Source organism: Bubalus bubalis, chromosome 6 (assembly GCF_019923935.1).
Source record: "Bubalus bubalis isolate 160015118507 breed Murrah chromosome 6, NDDB_SH_1, whole genome shotgun sequence".
In the NCBI taxonomy this organism is placed as follows: Eukaryota; Metazoa; Chordata; class Mammalia; order Artiodactyla; family Bovidae; genus Bubalus; species Bubalus bubalis.
In genome coordinates, this window is record NC_059162.1 from 110,433,423 (window position 1) to 110,452,935 (window position 19,513).

Genomic DNA, 19,513 nt, shown 5'->3' on the forward strand with positions numbered 1-19,513 from the left:
TATTTTCTCATGGGTAGATGTGGATAACATCTACACATAGGATTTCAGGGGGATTAGAGAACATTGAGTATGCACAGTACCCAGTACATGGCAAGTGCTCAGAGATGAACTGTGAGCGGGATCTGGAAGAAGCTTGAACCATGGTGGGTATGGGGAGGCCGTGGTGGGGAGGAGGGGAGGGTGAACCTTGGAGGTGCTGCTGTCTGGAGTCTTTGAGGCTGTCATCTCCTCACAGTCAGCAGATGGCCCAGGAGCCTGGTCTGGGATGAGGGAGGGCGCCGTCTGCCAGCTCCTTGGTCCCCGTCCCTCCTGCTGGCACTCCCTCCTGCTGTAGCTCCTGTCCTGGCAGCTCTGGAGCCCTGATTGGAGGCAGTTCTTGCTGAGAGCTGACCTCTCTGTCCTGTAGCCTTGGCAAGCCTGGGATGGGGGCCAGGGCCACTGGTTCCAATGCTTTCCCTCCATCACCTCCCTGCCCTGCCAGCCCACTGTTCCTGGGAGGAGGAACTCCTGGGTTCTAACCCCAGTTTAGGATTCAGATGCTGCCTGAATAGCCAGTGTTCCTCTTTTATGTTTCTCCTCCCTTCATGACCTCTCCTCCACTGAAATGGGGGTGGCGGTAAAAGGCATGGGGGGAATTTCATCAGGGAATATTTGGAACCCAGCAGAGGAGGGAGGAGTCATCTCAGGTTATCCCTTCCTGTCTCAGCCCTGGAGGGGAGGGAGAATGAGCCTCCAGCCAGATGGAAGGAACTGGTTGTGGAAGGAAGGGGAGGGGTTATCCTACAGAATCGTGATGGATATGTAGATTTGGGTCCAACATTCTCTTTGGTTATTGCTTCTGGGAGCTGTGACCCAGAGCCCTGGCTCTTCATAGCAGGGGAATTGGGTAGGGATGGGACACAGGTGTGGTGCTGACTCGATTTGCCTCACACCAGCTTGTTAAAAGCTAGTTCACATGATGGCTCATATGTTTGACTATTGTTTTTATGTCTGTATTGGTATCTTTTTACTTTTGTTTACCTAAGATTTAAAAAAAAAACCCGTTTGGTTGAGGACATTTCCTCTTGAGAATAAGTATTTATCATCTTTGCAGCATTTGATGAATGGTGATCTTATTTTGTGCCCTTGTGAGTGTCTTTGTCTAGTATGACTTTTAAGCCTGTAAGGACAGTACAATTAACCACAACGAACTGATATGCATTACCTAAGCAGTTCTAAGAATACCTGATAAAAGTTTCAGGTCAAGTGGCCTGTTGTTCGATCCTAATCCCATTGCTCCCTATTTTCCCAGGAGGTTCCTGGGGCCTGGCCCCCAGCGCTATGAAGAGCCCTTGCTGAGGCCATGAGGGGTTACCATGGCGACCGAGGCAGCCATCCCCGCCCAGCCCGCTTTGCCGACCAGCCGCATATGGACGTGGGCCCTGCTGCCAGGGCCCCGTACCTGGTGGGCTCCGGGGAGGCCTTCTCCACCGAGCCCCGCTTCTGTGCCCCAAGAGCTGGCCTGGGACACCTTTCTCCTGAAGGGCCCCTGAGCCTGAGTGAGGGGCCATCCATAGGCCCCGAGGGAGGGCCAGGAGGGGCCGGGGTTGGGGGGGGTAGCAGCACCTTCCCCAGGATGTACCCCGGCCAGGGCCCCTTCGACACCTGTGAAGACTGTGTGGGCCACCCGCAGGGCAAGGGTGCCCCCCGCCTGCCTCCCACACTGTTGGACCAGTTTGAAAAGCAGTTGCCAGTTCAACAGGATGGCTTCCACACGCTGCCATACCAGCGGGGTCCAGCAGGGGCTGGGCCCGGGCCTGGGCCGGGGTCTGGCACTGCCCCGGAGGCCCGCAGCGAGAGCCCCAGCCGCATCCGGCACCTGGTCCACTCTGTGCAGAAGCTGTTTGCCAAGTCCCACTCTCTGGAGGCTCCAGGGAAGCGGGACTACAATGGGCCCAAGGCCGAGGGAAGAGGTGGCTCCGGGGGAGACAGCTACCCAGGCCCGAGCTCTGGTGGCCCCCACGCCTCCCACCACCACCATCACCACCACCACCACCACCACCACCAGTCCCGGCATGGCAAGAGGAGTAAGAGCAAGGACCGCAAGGGGGATGGCCGGCACCAGGCCAAGGCCGCGGGCTGGTGGAGCTCCGATGACAACTTGGACAGTGACAGCGGCTTCCTGGCCGGTGGACGGCCCCCTGGGGAGCCCGGGGGTCCCTTCTGCCTGGAGGCTCCGGATGGGTCCTACCGGGACTTGAGCTTCAAGGGGCGCTCGGGGGGGTCAGAAGGCCGCTGTCTTGCCTGCACTGGCATGTCCATGTCACTGGATGGACAATCAGTCAAGCGAAGTGCCTGGCATACCATGATGGTCAGCCAGGGCCGGGATGGATACCCAGGGGCCGGGCCCAGCAAGGGGCTCCTGGGGCCGGAGGCTAAGGCCAAAGCCAGGACTTATCACTATCTGCAGGTGAGGCTTTGGTGGGGCTGGGGAACAGGATCCTCAGTCCTCACCAGTGTTGCCCTGGGGGCTGTGGAAGGGGTTGGATGGGAGCCAGCTCTTCCCATGATGACGGGTCTGCAGGCAGCGGGTCCTTCCCTGCCTCACTGTCGTGTAACACCTTGAACCCCTTTGGGGACTTCAGTTTCCCCATTTGTGCAGTGAAGGGGCCCTTCTATTTTGATGTATGTCAGTGCCAGGAAGACTTTTCCTCTACCTGCTGTTTAGGACAAGCTGTGCCGGCCTCTGTCTTGTGAGGCTGGAGGCAGAATGAGGTTGAGGGTGAGCAGTGAACAGGACAGAGTGGGGCTGCCTGCCTGTGCTTCCCCGAGATGGGAGGTCAGCAGTTGGAAAGCAGCTGTCTTGCCCCCAGGCCTTCTCCAGACCTCTTTTCTGCCCAAATCTGGGTGGTCCAGATAGTGTTTGGATATGAAGGTCAGTTATTTCCAGAATGTGCCTCTGCTGGTATTGTCATTCTGGGGAACCTGCGGTGGGACACCCATGAGGCTGTGGAAGAGCCAGGGAACCTGTCCTGTGGGTTTTGCTGGGCTGGGGTGCACACTGAAGTCTGAGCTCCAGACCCAGCAGTGGGCTAGGGATTCCTGGGAGTGGATGGTGCGGGTGATAACTGGCACACTGTCCCTGTCTTCTTTTACCACCTCTGTGGTGTCTGCAGGTGAGGCTAGGAGCTCTGACCCTTTCTTCTTATGGAGCCTTGGTCCATCCCTCACTGTCCCCTCTCCATCATCCTATAGAGATGGGGTTAGGGGCTCTTCCTGCCATCCACCTTCCTCTTCTCTGCCTCACACTCCTCTCCCACATCCCCTGACGTGTCTTCTTGAGCCCTCCTATAGTTGGAGGAGAAAGAGTCTAGACAAGTTCTAGAAGTCCAGTAGACTTAGGGTTATCCCCCAAATCCACATTTCACATAGTTAATCCACATCCATTCATTCTACAAGTGTTCCCTGGGTGCTGTGAATGCAAAGATGCAGACACAGATGCTGCCTGGAGGAGTTCACAGTTTAACAGTGGGATAGACAAGGCAGCTTTCCTGGTGGCTCAGATGGTAAAGAATCTTCCTGCAATGAAGGCGACCCGGGTTCAGTCCCTGGGTCAGGAAGATCCCTTGGAGGAGGGCATGGCAACCCACTCCAGTATTCTTGCCTGGAGAATCCCCATGGACAGAGGAGCCTAGCAGGCTACAGTCCATGTGGTGGCAAAGAGTCAGGCATGACTGAGCAACTAAGCACAGCACACAGAGAATAGAGTGCAGGGAGGCGGCGAGAGAAGAGATCTTTGGGAACCTTGGGAGTCCAGAGGAGACACCTCACCCACTTGGGTGGTGGTGGCCAGGGGCTGCTCAGAGCAGCTTCTAGGAAGAATGTCCCCTGAACAGAGTCACAGTGGACAAGTTGGAGTTAGTCGCGTGCAGCGTTTCCAGGACTGAGTGTTCCAGGAAGAGGCTGCAGCATGTTCAGAGGCATGGAGAATTGAGCTTGCACATGTCTTTTGGGTATCTCTGGCGTGTTTGGTAAGTTGTTCACATGTTAGGGCTCTCCTGGGTGGGGAACTCGCTAAAGCTCAAGGGCCATAGTGGAAGCAGAAAGGAGAGAGAGACAGAAGGGGAGACTGGAGACTTATGGGATTCAGGATTGGTCTTGCACTGCCCTCTCCCTGGGTAGGAAGGCTCTCTAAACTGGGAATTGAAGGGTCCAGAAGAAAGGGCTCAGGAGAGAACACCAGCCCTTCTTCTCCCATCCCTGGAGCCTTGCCTCCACTCCGCTGCTCCCTGCTGCTTCTCCAGGGCTGCCCTGACCTCCCTGGGGGCTTCCTTTTTAGCATGCACCTCACAGTGTCCTGCAGAGGAGCCGGCAGCTCTGCAGTGGCTATGGAGTGGGAACCCTGCAGTGTGGCAGAGCGTGCCCTGGCTGTCCTGTCACCTCCCTCTGCCTGCCTGTGGCTCCTCTCTGTAGAGTGTGGGGAAGGGGAGGCCCTGTCAGGGGCTAGGGTTCTGGGGGATCTGAGGACTGGGAAGTCTGAGCCTTTTTGGCAGAGAACAAACAGACAACCTGTACTCCCCTGGCACAAAAGCAGGGGAAGCTGGTTGTATCAGCCCAGGTGTCTTGGTTGGTTCCCCAGCCCTTTTGTTGAGACTCGATTCTCCCACTGGATTCAGGTCTCCTGCCAACTTCTTCCAGAACCCCCCTTCTCACTTGGAGCCCTTGTTCCTTTATGGAGCCTCATCTCCTCCCTGTGTTCCCATTTGATTGAGCCCAGCGCCCTCCCCTCCCCGCCCCATCCTCCCACCGAGGGCGCCTTCATGGGGCCCACCCATCCCTTAGTCCCTGTTCTCACTAATCTCTGGCCTCTCATCTAGCCTCACCCTAGAGTCTCTGTTCATCTCCGGAACCCTATGCTCTCCCCGAACCCTGATCCCCACCCCCACTTAGCCTGTTCTTTTCAACGGGCATAGGCCAACCATTACAGACTCCCTCACCCACCTGCAGACTCATCAAGATCCCCAGCCCCCATCATCCCCTTCCTTCTTGGCTCAGAGATGATGCTAGGACCACGCATCCCATGGTGACCCCTCCATAGGGCTTGAGCCCATCTCCTCGGAATCCCTTTCATCCATGAACTGTCCCTGCTTCCTCCCCACATTTAAAGACTATCTTTCTCTTTACTGACTCTTTCCCTCATCCTGCAAACATGCCCAGATTGCTCTCATCCTAAAAAAACAAACAAAACAAACTTTCCTTAACCCCATACCCCCTTCCATCTCTTTCCTGTCTCCCCTTCATTTCCAAGTTCTTAGAGCATAGACTCCACCATTTGCTTTCATTCTCCCCTTTACTGGACTGACTTCCACACTCCTGGCCTCTGAAATGTCCTGACAGTGGTCACCAATGGCCTCTTGAGAACCCTCCTATCTCTCAATGCTTACCGTTATGGTAGTTAATCTTGAGCCCTTACTCTCTGTTGGTTCATTTATTGTTTCCACCAGTGCTGTGATGCAGGCGTAATTATCATTACCAGTTCACAGATGAGGAAACTGTGGCAGAGTTTAACCAACTTTGCTCACATTTACACAGCTAGCAAGTGATGGGGCCAGAATTTGAATATGGTTCTAACTCCCCAGCCCAAACCGCTAACCTTAGCATGCACTGTGGCATTTGACATTATCAACTCCTTCTATTCTGGAAATGTCTCCTGTTTCCGTGACAGGGCGTTCTCCTGACTTCCCTCCCACCCATCTGCCCACTCCTTCTCAGGTGACTTCATAGGCTCCTCTCCCTTTCTTCGCAGTCCCCCTTTTAAATGTCAGTGGATCCCTGCCCACCTCTCTTTCTTCTTTCCTCTGGGCTGTTTCATTCACTCCTATGGATTCAGCTGCCACCCATGACTCCCCCATGTCTGCCTCCAGCTCAGATCTCTCCACTGAACTCCAGAACCAAACACTCAACCACCTGCTCCACAGTTCTTTGCCAGCTCAAGATGCTCAACCCTGAACCTATCACCTTTCCCCCAAATATGTTTCTCTGGGATTCTGTGGCTCAGTGAGCTACAACACCATCCCCCAGGTCCTCAGCCGGCAACCTCCCGGTCCTCCACGACTGCTCCCCGCCCCCTCACCCCCCAAGTCTAATCAGGCTCACTGATGCTCCTGAACACCTCTCATTTCCATCTTCTCTTCCCCCTCGTTGTCATTGTCTTAATTTAGGCCTCATCATCTCTTGCCTGGATAACAGCATCAGCCTCTTAATTGGTCTCCCTGTCACCACTTGAGCCCCTGCCCTGCTCCTGGCTCTCCACAATCCAACCTCTGTTTGGACTGTTGAAGTGCTCTTTCTGAAACACAAACTGATATCGCTCCTCCTGTGGCTCTTCACAGAAGGGAGGGGGATGTCAGAGGATTTGGGATGTAAGCACATTAAGAGGATGAAGGAGAAGGAGGGGTGAAAGGTGACTGATGTCAGGGGCTGCCTTACGGCTAGGCGTGAGATTGACATAGGTCACTTTGGCCTCTGAGCTTCAACCTCTTGGCACCTATCATGGGAGCCCTTAGACTCTTTAGATGGCCCTCAGTCAGGTAGCAGAAAGCCCATGGAGGATGAAGAGGCATGTCCTGTAGGGGAGACCTCACCTGATCTGCCTTGACATATTCCTGAGCGTGGTTTGCTTGAGCCAGGGCTGTGCATCTCCCACTGGCAGTGAAGAAAGAGGGTCCCGGCTTCCGGATTTAGTAGTTGCTTGAGGCCCCTTGTCCCTGCAGGTGCCGCAAGATGACTGGGGGGGTTACCCCACTGGGGGCAAGGACGGGGAGATCCCCTGCCGCAGGATGCGGAGCGGCAGCTACATCAAAGCCATGGGGGATGAGGAGAGCGGAGACTCGGACGGCAGCCCCAAGACATCTCCCAAAGCGGTCGCCCGGCGCTTCACCACTCGCCGCTCCTCCAGTGTGGACCAGGCCCGGATAAAGTAAGGACAAGGCAGAGCTGGGGGTTGGGGAGGGGGCAGCAAGCTGATGCTGGGTGCCTGCAGGAGGTGTGCATCGCGTGGGTTCCCTGCTTAGGGTTCCACTGGGCAGTCTTGCTCTGGCCCATATGAAGAGGGGGTCCTTTTACTCAGCAGTCTCCTCCTGGAGGTTCTGGGGGCTTCTGAGGAACAGAACCCATTCAGGGACCCCAGTGCTCTCATTCCCCTCCCCCACTTCCTAGCAGACCCCCATTCTGAATCTGGAATTTTGACCTCTCCCAGCTGCTGTGTACCACCCCGGATCCACCCGCGGAGCTCCATTCCTGGCTACAGCCGTTCCCTCACCACCGGACAGGTAGGAAGCAGCCCAGCATGCCAGGGGTAAGGGGTGGGGAGGAGGATTCGCTCCCATGCTCAGCCTTGGTCTTAAAAATCAGGAATCTGCCCCTGGAGACAGCACAGATCTGGTTCTGGGGAGCTGGGAAGCATGCCCTGGGATTCTCAGAGCTGAATCAGACTGAGGATCTCAGAGAGTCACATCCTTAAAAACTACCAAGCATCCTCCAAGTGATGGACTTGGAAGGGCAGTGTCAGTTCTCTGAGCTTCCCTAGCCCTGTCCTGGTCTGACTGCCCCAGCTCCCCTACCCCATGTAAAAGGCAGGCCTGACCGCACAGACTGAAGAGGGCAGAGCTTCAGTCTCAGAGATGATCAGGGCTTGAGCTCTCTCCTCTCCACTCCACCCTGGGGACCACTGGCAAGATACTTTCCTCTCAACGCGTCTGTTTTCTCATCGTGGAAATGACAATTGTAGTGATGCTTATCTCAGAGGGTTTTTGGGAGTTCAGAAAAAATATATGCAAACACAAGGAAGCTAGTCCCAAACTGGTATTTTATAAGTGTGAGTTCTATACCCAAGTATAGACTTTCCCCTTAACTAAAGAAGGCAGTGCAGTTTAGTAATTAAATGCTTGAGGTGGGTTTGAATTCCAGCTCCACTTCTTATCAGCTGAGTGACCTGGGGCAAGTTACTTGACTTTTTTGAGCCCCACTCTCCCTATTTAAAAATAGGCATTATAATAGTGTTCTTGGCACAGAGCCAGCACTCGATAAAGGTTAGCTATTTTTACTGTTTGCTGGGGAAAAAAAGCAATGCAAAAAGCAAAAGTCTACCCTCCTTGGCTTTCATTGTTTGTTGCTGCTGCTGTCTCTCAGCATTTCTTTGTTACATTTCCTGAATCAGGGAATCTTGACTGGCACAGTCATCTTTTCACATAAGACCAGCCTATGTTGCTAAACTTACTTGTTAATGCTCCGTCTTTGCTTCACTTGAGCCATCAACAACATCTAACACAGCTGATGATTCTCTCCTGCCTGAAACACTTCTCTCAGTGGGCCTTGAGGATGCCACATCTTTTAGATTCTTCTAGATTCTCTCTCTGGCTGCCTATTCTCAGTCTGTGTCACTGGGGCCCGCAAACTCTTCAGGATCTAAACACTGGAGCTTTCCAGGGCTTACTTCCTGGACTTCTTCTTACACTCACTCATTGGGTGAGCTCATCCAGCCTCATGGCTTTCAATCTTATTGAGAGCCTGATGGCTTCCAAATGTTTATCATCAGCCCACATTCTCCCATAAATACTGGGCATGTATATCTAACTGTGTATTGAAATCTCGCTTGGATGCTGAGTAGACATCTCAAAATTAAAATGTCCAAAACCAGACTGCTGGTGCCCTTTTCCTTCCTCTCCAGGTTACTTGTTCCATCCACTGTCTTCTCCATTTGCTCTGATCACCTCTTCCTTTCTCACATGCACTTGTTGCAGTATTTTAGTTTGTACTTCAGTATTTTAGCATGTACAGTATTTTAGTTCCCTCTCACTATACCTTCTTGCGTTTCATTCCTTCCTTTTATTTTATTTTTTGCTGTGCCGTGTGGCTTGTGGGGTCTTAGTTCCCTGACCAGGGGTTGAACCTGGGCTCCAGGCAGTGAGAGCACCACATCCTACCCACGGGACCATCAGGGAATTCTCTCGTTCCTTCCTTTTAAAGTAAATTCTTTAGTAATTTTTTTCAGTACATGTCAGTGGCAAATTCTGCCTTTAACCAAAAATATAGTTTACCCTCACTATTGAACATAATTTAGCTTATTACAGAATTCTAGGTCAACATTTATTTTTCTCTGTGTTTTGAAGATATTCCTCTGTCATCTGTTCTGTTGTTGCTGTTGAGAAGGCTACTATTAACCCAACTGTCTTTGTTGGTAATTTTCACTTCTCTCTGGTTGCTGTCAAGATCTTGCCTTTGATTTCGGTGTCCTGCAGTTTCACAGTGATGTGTATGTGTGTGTGCATGCTCTCTCACACACACACACACACGTGTGTGTTTCCAGAATCTGAGGATTCATGTCTTTCATCAAATCTGGAACATTCTCTCATGTTCCTGTTCGCTGGTACACCCTTTTACTTTCAACCTATGTGCTTTTTGATCCAGTCTGACAATCTCTGGCTTTTGAATGAGTGTTTTGTCTGTTCACATTTAATGTGATTATTGATTTGGTTGGATTGTCTCATGTCATTTTTGTTCCTCTGTTCTTCCTTTATGCCTTCTTTTGTATTAAATATTTTGTGTACAGTTTTATTTCTTTTTGTTAATTCCTTTTACTATATTATTTAGTGCATTAGTGATTGCACTAAGAATTACATGTGTAACTAATTAAAACCTAGTTTATTCTGGTAAAATATACAAGCATTGCTCTAATATATCTCCTTTTCCTCTCCCTTCTTTGTGCTATTATTGCCATATATATTTTCTATATGTATCATAAGCTAAAACTCATTATAAACTGATAATAGTAATGGAATAATTACTTTGCACACTCTTCTGTCTTTTTTAACCTTTTTAAAATCTTATGTCTTTTAAAGAATTTGAGAGAAAAAGTGTGAAACATATTTATATTTACTCACATATTTACCGTTTCTGGTGCTCTTCATTTCTTCCTGTGGATTCGAATTACCCTTGGGTGTCACTTCCTTTTAACCTGAAGAACTTGCATTAGTATTTCTTATAAGATAACTCTGCTGGCAATACTTTCTTCAGTCTGTATTTATTTGGAAGCGTCTTTATTTTTCCTTCATTTTTTGAAGGATAGTTTTGCTGAATATAGAATTCCTGGTTGATCGTTTTTTTCTTTAAGCACTTTGACTATACACTTTGAACATCACTGCTTTTGGTGTTCATGGTTTCCGACGAAAAGTCAATTAATAATTTTTTTTGGTATGCAATGAATTGTTTTTTCTCTTGTGGTTATTAAGATTTTCTTAAAAAATATGTTCTCTTTGTCTTTAGAAAGTTGACTGTAATGTATCTGGGTATGGATCTCTTTGTATTTAGTGTGCTTCGGATTCGTTGAGTTTCTTTGACCTGTGGATTAATGTTTTTCAGCAAATTTGGAAAGTTTGGGGCCATTATTTCTTCAGATATTTTTTCTTCCTCTCTCTCATCTTTTTTCTGGGACTCCAGTTACATGCACACTGGTATACTTGATGTTGCCCATAGGTCTCTGAGACACTGCTCATTTCTATTCAATCTTTCACCCCACTCTATTCTTTCTATTGGATAATCTATGCTGATTATCTTAAGTTTTACTGATAACTTTTTATGCTGAGCCTTTCTAGCCAGTTTTAAATTTCAGTTATTGTACTTTTCAGGTCTAGAATTTCCATTTGATTCTTTTCTTCTTTTTTAAAAATTTTCTCTTTGTTGTGATTTTCTATTAATGCCATCCCTGTTGTCATACTTTCCGTTAAATATTTAAATATGATTTCCTTTAGTTCTTTGAACATTCTTATAATAACTACCTTGTAGTCTTTGTGTAATAAATCAAACATTCATGGACATCCACATTTTCTCATTTATTTACACAGTGTCATAAATACTGTACATTTTATTTAATATATTGTAGCAACTCTGGATTCTTATTTTACCTCTTGAAGATTGCTATTGCTTTGTTTATTTGTTAATTCCTGGTCTAAATCTGTGAAATCTGTCTACCTTGCCAGATGTAGCTTCTGATGTCTCCACTAATTTTTTTTCTTTCTTGATTTTATTTTAAAGCCTGGTTTCCTAGGGGTTGACCCTGTCTCTGCATAGCTTAGTGTCCAGCCAGAGACTGATCAGAGGTTGTGCTGAAAAACTTCAAGCCAGTAAGGCTTCCTTCCTCTCCTTTCATGGTTCTGTGTGTGAGCTGAGGAATACAGACATTGCTGTTTTCAAGCCTGCTCTGGCTTCTATTTTTCACAGGCTCTCCTACATTCCTTCTGTACATATGCATAGGCTCTATTGGCCAGGGATATGTGGGGGGGCTCAAGGCCTTTCTGATTTTTGTGGTACATGCACCCAGCCTCTAGTTAACCCAGATTATGTGAAGTGCTTATCAAACTCTCTGTGGCTATCTTTCCCCTCTAGAATTCCCCATCAAGTTCCTGTCTAGTCTGCCAGTCCCATTGCTTGCCTCTAAACAGTGCTGAAACCTCAACCTGTTAGTGCCGCTGGTTATTCTTATTCTTGACACTATAATGGACAGTGCTCAGAATAAAGTGAGCCCCCTTTGTTAGTTGCAGTTAAGCAGCTGGTTTTCATAGCAGGGTCCACCCTAGTTGAACTATTGCAACTTATAGAGCTGGGAACTTGTGTTATGGGATCAACTCCAGGTGAGGACACTACAGACTCATTGTTCTTACCCAAAGTTCAGCAATTTTCATGAATGTGTTTCTTTGTTGTATAACTTTGATTGATTTTCAGAGTGATAAAATGGTTGTTTTGGAGAGCTTTGTGCAGCTTTATAGTTGTCTTAGGGCATAGGGTTTGGTATCCTCACTCTGTTATGTCTGAAGTCAGAAGTCTGGAAAATTCTTAATGACTAGACTATTATTATCAACCCACTCCAGTATTCTTGCCTGGAGAATCCCATGGACAGAGGAGCCTGACAGGCTACAGTCCATGGGGTCACAAGAGTTGGACATGACTTCACAACTAAACCACCATTATTATTTCTTAAAATATTGCTTCTTCTACATTTTATCTGGGCTTCCCTGGAGAGTCCACCTGCAATACAGGAAACCCAGGTTCGATCCATGGGTCAGGAAGACCCCTGGAGAAGGGACTGGCTACCCACTCCAGTATTCTTGCCTGGAGAATTCCGTGGAAAGAGGAGCCTGGCAAGCTACAGTCCATGGGTAACACAGAGTCGGACACGACTAAGCGACTAACACAGATATTTTATCTAGTCCCTCGTCTAGAACTTCTATTAGTTGTGTTTGGGGTATTTTTTATCATTTCCTTTATATATCTTAACCTCTCCTTCATATTTTCCATTTATTTACCTCTCTTTGCTGCCTTTGGAGTAAGTTCCTCAGATATATTTTCTGGTTCTCTATTTTTCTCTTCTGTTGTGTTTCCTTTACTACTTAACTCATTATTTGTGTTTTAATTTTCCCCTCCCCTCTCCCCCCCTAGAAATCTGATTTGGTTTCTTTGGAAATCTTTCTGCTTTTTTTTCCCAAAGATTTTATTCTGTCCTTACGTTTTCAGCTTTATTTATCTTTTTAGTTTTAGAAAATTTAAACACAGCTTAAAAGCTAATCTGCTTTAGCTAAGGTAGTGCTAGCTGCTATAAGAGATAAACCTTGAATTCTCAATAGCTTAACTCAATAAAAGTTTAGTTCTTATTTCTGTCACTGTTTATATTAGTTACGTATTGTGCTAAGTTGCTTCAGTCATGTCCGACTCTTTTCCTATCCTTCGGACTGTAGCCTACCAGGCTCCTCTGTCCCATGGGGTTCTCCAGGCAAGAATACTGGAGTGGGTTGCCATGGCCTCCTCCAGGGGATCTTCTCGACCCAGGGATTGAACCTGTGTCTCTTATGTCTCATGCATTGGCAGGCAGGCTCTTTTCTGCTAGCATTACTTGGGAGGCCCAGTTACCTATTGCTGCATAAAAAATTACCCCAAAACATAGTGTCTTGGAACTCTCCTGATGGTCCAGTGGTTAAGAATCTGCCTTCCAGTGCAGGAGACGCAGGTTTGATCCCTCGGCCAGGAACTGAGCCTGCACAGCACAACGAAGACCCAGTGTAGCCAAAACCAAACCAATAAAAACATGAGTCTTAAAACAAAAAATATTTATTATTTCACAATTTCTATAGGTCAGGAATCTGAGCACAGTTTAGCTGGTGCCACCTGGGTCAGATGTCTTACAGGCTTTATCAAGGTGTTGGCCAAGGCTGCAGTCATCTCAAGGTTTGACTAGAGGAAGATCTCTTTCCGTGCTCACCTGCGGTCAGCAGGCTTCCTATCCGTAATGTGTAGGACTCACCGTATGGCTCGTAATATAACACAACTCACAGCACAGCAACTTGCTTCCCCCAGAGCTAAGGCTCTGAGAGAGTGAGAGAATGTGTCCAAGATGGAAGCCCTGGTATTTTTGTGATCTAATCTCAGAAGTGACATACCATTGTATCTGCCATATTCTCTTCATCAGAAGTGGACAAATAGGTCTAATCTGCACTTGAGAGGAGGGGACTATGCGAGAGTGTGAATGCCAGGAGGTAAAGATTTAGGGGCCACGTCAGATCACACTTTCTAATATGAGGTCATCTTCAATGGAGCTTTATTTGTGATCATCCTCATCAGCTTGGCTTAAGAGTGCGTCCCCCAGATTTTTAGATTGCTCTGTTGGACTGTTCTTGGTCTGGGACCATTTCATGTTAATTTTTAATTTGGGGAGGGATCTGGCCCATGTAGATACAAAATCCTGTGTCTGTGTGAAAACTACCTTCTGAGTATAAATCTTTAGGGAATTTATCTTCTTTCCCCCCTCCTCAGTGCCTAGACTTCTGACTACCTCCTTTGTCATCAGTTTGTGCCGATAATTGATTTTTTTTCTAGTTTATCATTTTATCAAAGCTTTCTCCTTTTCTATTTGTATGCAGGTTCCCATTTCCAATTTCATGCTTCATGTGGGCCCAGAGCCTTACTCCTACACCCAAGTGGGCGTTAAAATCTAAGTCCTTTGGTTACTGAGACCAGCTCCCCCTTCCCCCTCCCTCCCACCTCCACTGGGCTGTTTGCAGCATTGGCTTACACAGCTAATATTCTGATTTTCCAATCTCCTCTTTGTTTTTGTCCCCTGGGGACTTATCTCTCTTTCTTGTGAGCTCAGCTATGCATATGAAATGTTTGTTATATTTTATCCAGTGTTTTAGAATGTTTTAAAATGAGAGGGTTTTCCAAAGTTATCTAAGCCAAATGCTATATGTAAAGTATACAGGATGTTGCCTCGCCCCCAACTAGACCCACCAGCACCAGTACAGACAGTTTTCAGTTAGACCCAAACAAAATATTTTCTTTTAAATATCCCACAGCCTTGGAAATACTGATTCTGAGTCTGGATTGCAGAAAGGCTAAGGTTTTTATTTCCCAAGAGGATTTTTTGATTTTGACTCACCTGAAAGTAAGTGTCAGGGGGAGCAGGATAGAAGGCTGTATAGGGAAAATAGGAGAATTCACAGCATAATGTTAAAATTTCATACTTGTAATATAGTAAAGATCAGCTCAGATGCAATATTCCTCTGAGAGTCTATAAAAGTCTGCATTTCTCTTGGGTCCTCGTCCCTTATTGGAACTCTAGAAGTTCCTCTTGGCTAGTAGAGATGGAAGATGTGTGGCCCTGGGGAGTTTCTCACCCCCCTTCTGTCTGCCTTAGATAGAGTTGGTTATGGAACTAACATATGGTTGGGATTTCAAGAGCTTGAGAACCTTTGGGAAAGAGGGGCCTCTGAGAAGTATTGTCATTGTGATTTAAGAACCTCTTGCTACTAATAATAGTAGCAATGTAAATTTATTTATTTTTATTTTATACATAAGTATTTTAAAATTTTGGAGAAAGAAATGGCAACCCACTCCAGTACTCTTGCCTGAAAAATTCCATGGACAAAGGAGCCTGGGGTGCTACAGCCCATGGGGTCACAAAGAGTCGGACACGACTGAGCAACTTCAGTTTCTTTCTTTCTTTTTTAAAATTTATTTATTTTATTATTTATTTTTGGCTGCACTGGGTCTTCATTGCTGGTGCAGGCTTTCTCTAGTTGCAGTGCATGGGCTTTTCATTGTGGTAGCTTCTCTTGTTGCAGAGCACAGGTTCTAGGTGCATGGGCTCAGTGGATGTGGCTTTTGGGCTTAGTTTTCCCACAGCATGTGGAATCTTCCTGGACCAGGGATTGAACCTGTCTCCTGCATTGGCAGGTGGATTTTTAATCACTGGACCACCAGGGAAGTCTGCTAATGTTTATTAAGCATCTGCTATATGCCAGATATTATGCCTAGTGCTTTACACACAGAAGAGGGCTAGAGATACAGAGATAGGCCACAGAGTGAGACTCCTTCTATCCTTGGTGTTCAGACTTGAGGTCAAAATGCTCTCTGCTGGGGTTGGGTCAGCTTTCTTGTGCTTCAGAGGGACCCTCTGGGTTGGATTGGTTCTGGCTGGGGAGTATCTTGAGCCTAGCCTAGAAATAGCAGGAGTTAGGTTATCTCTTGAGCTTTAGAAAATAGCCTGGCACCACTGGTGCTTGGTACCCCAGAGGTCAAGAGATAGGAAACTGAGAGGTAGACTCACAAGGAGTTGTGATTTGTCCATTGGCTTCCCTTGTACCTCAGATGGTGAAGAATCTGCCTGCAATGCAGGAGACCTGGGCTTGATCCCTGGGTCGGGAAGATCCCCTGGAGAAGGGAATGGCTACCCACTCCAGTATTCTTATCTGGAGAATTCCATGGGCAAAGGAACCTGATAGGCTACAGTCCATGGAGTCACAAAGAGTTGGACACGAATGAGCGAATAACACTTTTTTTGTAATTTCTGTACACTTGTAATGAAGTTCGTTTAGAAAAAAGCTGAAGACAGTCTTCCTTTTTAATTACTGGGCCAATATTGGAATCACTGAACCTGAATCTCCAGAAAATTTGGCTCTGACCTTCAAAGCAGTCAAAACAAAGACAGGCTTAGAGTTAGAGAACTCTGGGTTCAGATCCTTAGGGTAGTGCCCAAGTTAATGTAAATTTAACAAGGTCTCCAGGAAATTCTGATACTCAGTCAGCTTGGCAGGAGAGCCAGGAAACTGAGCACTTTGGTTTTCTCACGTACATGCTGGGCATCTTTGAATAATTCATCCACCTTCTCTGAGCCTTGGTTTGCCCATCGGTAGAATAGGATGGGAATTCCTGCTCAATTTGAGGTAGACTGTAGTGTTATAATATCATATATACTTTGGAGGCCGAGTTTGGAAACGTTGAGCTACATTTTACACATGGATCAAGCCACTCCTTTCTCTGTTGACTGCACGTAAATAGGTTGCCATGACTCTTTCCTGGGAGATGTCACAAGATGCAGCCACGGGATACTTGCTGTCATATTCATCCTCTGGTTGCTACTGAGGACCTTGTCCATGACTTCATCCAGTGACCTCTGCATAATCACCCATGGGGGAATTTCCCTGGGACTCAGTGACAAGACTAGTGTGGTTGTCATGAGTGGTGGCCTGTGTTTGCCAGGCAGGCCCTGAGACACATGGCACAGATGGAGGGCTTACCTGCACCAAGTGCCTCTCATGTTTTTCTTTGAGTTCCCTAAATAGCCCTACGAGTATGGTACCATTATCTTTCCTATTTGACTGGTGATTAAACTGGGGCCCAAAAACTTTAAATGACTTTCTCAGGCCACACTGCTAGGAACTAGCAGAACCAGCATTTGAGTCCAGCTGAGTCTCACAACACAGCCCTTGTAAACAACCCACAGCCTATACTCAAAGTGCTGGCTGTTCTGAAGCTCAGGGTCAAAGATGCAACCATCCTGTTCCCTGAGCGTTGAGTTTACCACTAACCCACCTTCTTCCATACCTTTATATTTTCTTTTTGCCAGTTTTCTCATTCAAGGCAAATGAAGCAACAGCCTCTGGTGTATTTAGTCTTAGTGCAGTGTTATGCAACATGGTTCCATGAACAAAATTCTTGGTTTGCTTTTTCTTAGTTGCTTAAATTCTTTTTAACACATCACAAAATGATTCTGCATCACAAACTATCAAAACCAAAAACAAGCATCTTGATCCTCAATGACTGAACTTCCCTCAGAGGAGGAGGGCAGGCTAGGAACCTGCAGGCTGAACCAGGCTGAGTCCCTCCTTAGTTAGTGGGCAGAAGGTGGGGGAGGGCTTGAAACACTACAAGGTAGATAATTTTTGCTCCATTATGTACTCATTAATTTCCTTCCTTCCACATGATTATATCTCTATAGGTTGCTTTTGATCATTTTTGTAATGCAGTAGGTCATAAATGGGCTTCCCTGGTGGCTCAGACAGTAAAGAACCTGCCTGCAATGCAGGAGAACTGAGTTCAGTCCCTGGTTGGGGAAGATTCCCCTGGAGAAGGAAATGGCAACCCACTCCAGTATTCTTGCCTGGACAATTCCTGTGGACAACTCCACAGAGGAGTCTGGTGGACTGCAGTCCTTGGAGTCGCAAAGAGTTGGACATGACTGAGTGACTTTCACTTTTTCAGGTCATAAATAATAAAAGTTGTTCTTCCCTGCAGTACTCACCCCCCATACTTTGCGGTCAGCTCCCTTGTCCTCTCCCCCAGGGGTCAGGTGAGAGAACCCTGAGGGGATGGGATCAGGTGGAGAGGAAGATGGCGCCGTCTGGGAGAGGTATAGCTGGGGCAGAGGGAGGAGTATTTAGGGGAAAGATTAGACACCAAGGTTGATCCCAAAGCAGGCCCCGGGACCAGCACAGGGCAGAGGTGCCTCCATCTTTCTCTGCATGGGCTGGGGGTTTCTTTTAGTCCAAATACCTAAGTCTCACACTGAGACCCAGCCTCTGCAGAACTAGAGATGTTCCTAAGGCAAAGTGCCTCAGACACGCCCCCATTCCAGCACCACGGTAACTGTCCTTCTGGTCCCTGCACCCAGCTCAGCGAGGAGCTGAACCAGCAGCTAGAGGCCGTGTGCGGGTCCGTGTTTGGGGAACTGGAGTCCCAGGCCGTGGACGCTCTGGATCTGCCCGGCTGTTTCCGCATGCGGAGCCACAGCTACCTCCGGGCCATCCAGGCTGGCTGCTCTCAAGACGACGACTGCCTGCCCCTCCTTGCTGCCCCTGCCTCTGTCTCAGGGAGGCCCGGCTCCTGTGAGTATGCCCTCTCTGCCCCTGGCCCAGCCCTAGGTTGGAGAGTGATCTGGGTTCCAGCTCCGGCCCTGGTGGCGGCCGTGCTGCTCGACTTTGGGCAGATCGCTTGCCTCTCTGGGCCGGATGAAGGAATGATCCGTGGTTCTTTACGTAGCGGCACGTGGGTTAGGCGTGGCTGCTGGGTCCTGTGCTACCGCGTGGGTGCGGGGGGGTGGTCGGCCACAGACGCTTACCAGGACGGCGTTTCTCACCCGCTGTGTCTCTGGGTTCCCTGGCCGCAGCCTTCAACTTCAGAAAGGCCCCGCCCCCCATCCCGCCGGGAAGCCAGGCCCCGCCCCGCATCTCCATCACCGCCCAGAGCAGCACCGACTCCGCCCACGAGAGCTTCACCGCGGCGGAGGGCCCAGCCCGGCGCTGCAGCTCCGCGGACGGGCTGGATGGCCCGGCCATGGGCGCGCGCACCCTGGAGTTGGCGCCAGTGCCACCCCGGGCCAGCCCCAAGCCCCCCACACTCATCATCAAGACCATTCCTGGGAGGGAGGAGCTGCGGAGCCTGGCGCGGCAGCGGAAGTGGCGGCCGTCCATCGGGGTTCAGGTATGGCCGGAGGAGGCGCCAATGAAAGTTTTGCTTTTTCTTGGTTGCTTAAATTTTTAACACCATGGATTCTGTATGGCCTTGGCCATGTTGAGGATGGGTTGAGAGGGTCAGTGGGGCCTTCTGGATACACAGACCTTTTCCTCGCTTGCTCTTAGCCTGATCATCGACGGGGCGTGGGTTGGGGTTGCTGCTTCAAACAGCCGGGCCCACATCGTTGTCCCTCATCCTGGCACCATCACCCCTGGCAAGCGGAGAGCGGTGCCCAGAAGTTGTAACCTTAATGCATCCGATCTCCTGGGTCTGCCGTCCTGTTCAGGCAGGTCATATTGGCAGGATCTGCCCTCTGGCTTGAGACTCAGGCATCGCTTGCCCTTCTCCCTGGGGAACAGCTTGAGGGCCTTGGTCTAGCCCTGCCTACTGACTCCCCAACCTTGCCACCAGGTGGAGACTATCTCAGACTCAGACACGGAGAATAGGAGTCGAAGAGAGTTCCATTCCATCGGTGTACAGGTAGAAGAAGACAAGAGGTAGGTCCCAGTGGGGATATCTCAGGCCTTGTGGACAGGGGGAGAAGAGGAGAGAGGGCTGCATAAGGACCTCACAGGCCTGGTCTCCCTGTAACCCTCTCCTCCTGGTCCTGGGGAGCAAGCCCTTTTACTGGGGAGGCGTCAGAGCAGCCACAGAGGTTCTTCGCAGAGATGCCCCACCCCGGGCAGTCATCAGATAT

At 48.8% G+C, this 19,513-nt stretch overlaps 1 protein-coding gene across 2 annotated transcripts in view; it reads left to right on the top strand.

The window, feature by feature from the left end:
- The window catches only part of DLGAP3 (DLG associated protein 3), a 61,808-nt gene that overhangs the window by 21,937 nt on the left and 20,358 nt on the right, over positions 1-19,513 (top strand). For both annotated transcript variants that reach the window (XM_025289139.2, XM_025289141.2), the window contains 6 exons: positions 1,292-2,449; positions 6,753-6,958; positions 7,238-7,310; positions 17,975-18,188; positions 18,470-18,783; positions 19,228-19,313. In XM_025289139.2, the coding sequence (XP_025144924.1) occupies positions 1,343-2,449; positions 6,753-6,958; positions 7,238-7,310; positions 17,975-18,188; positions 18,470-18,783; positions 19,228-19,313 (2,000 nt within the window). In that variant the 5' untranslated portion in view covers positions 1,292-1,342. The remainder of the gene's footprint in view (positions 1-1,291; positions 2,450-6,752; positions 6,959-7,237; positions 7,311-17,974; positions 18,189-18,469; positions 18,784-19,227; positions 19,314-19,513) is intronic.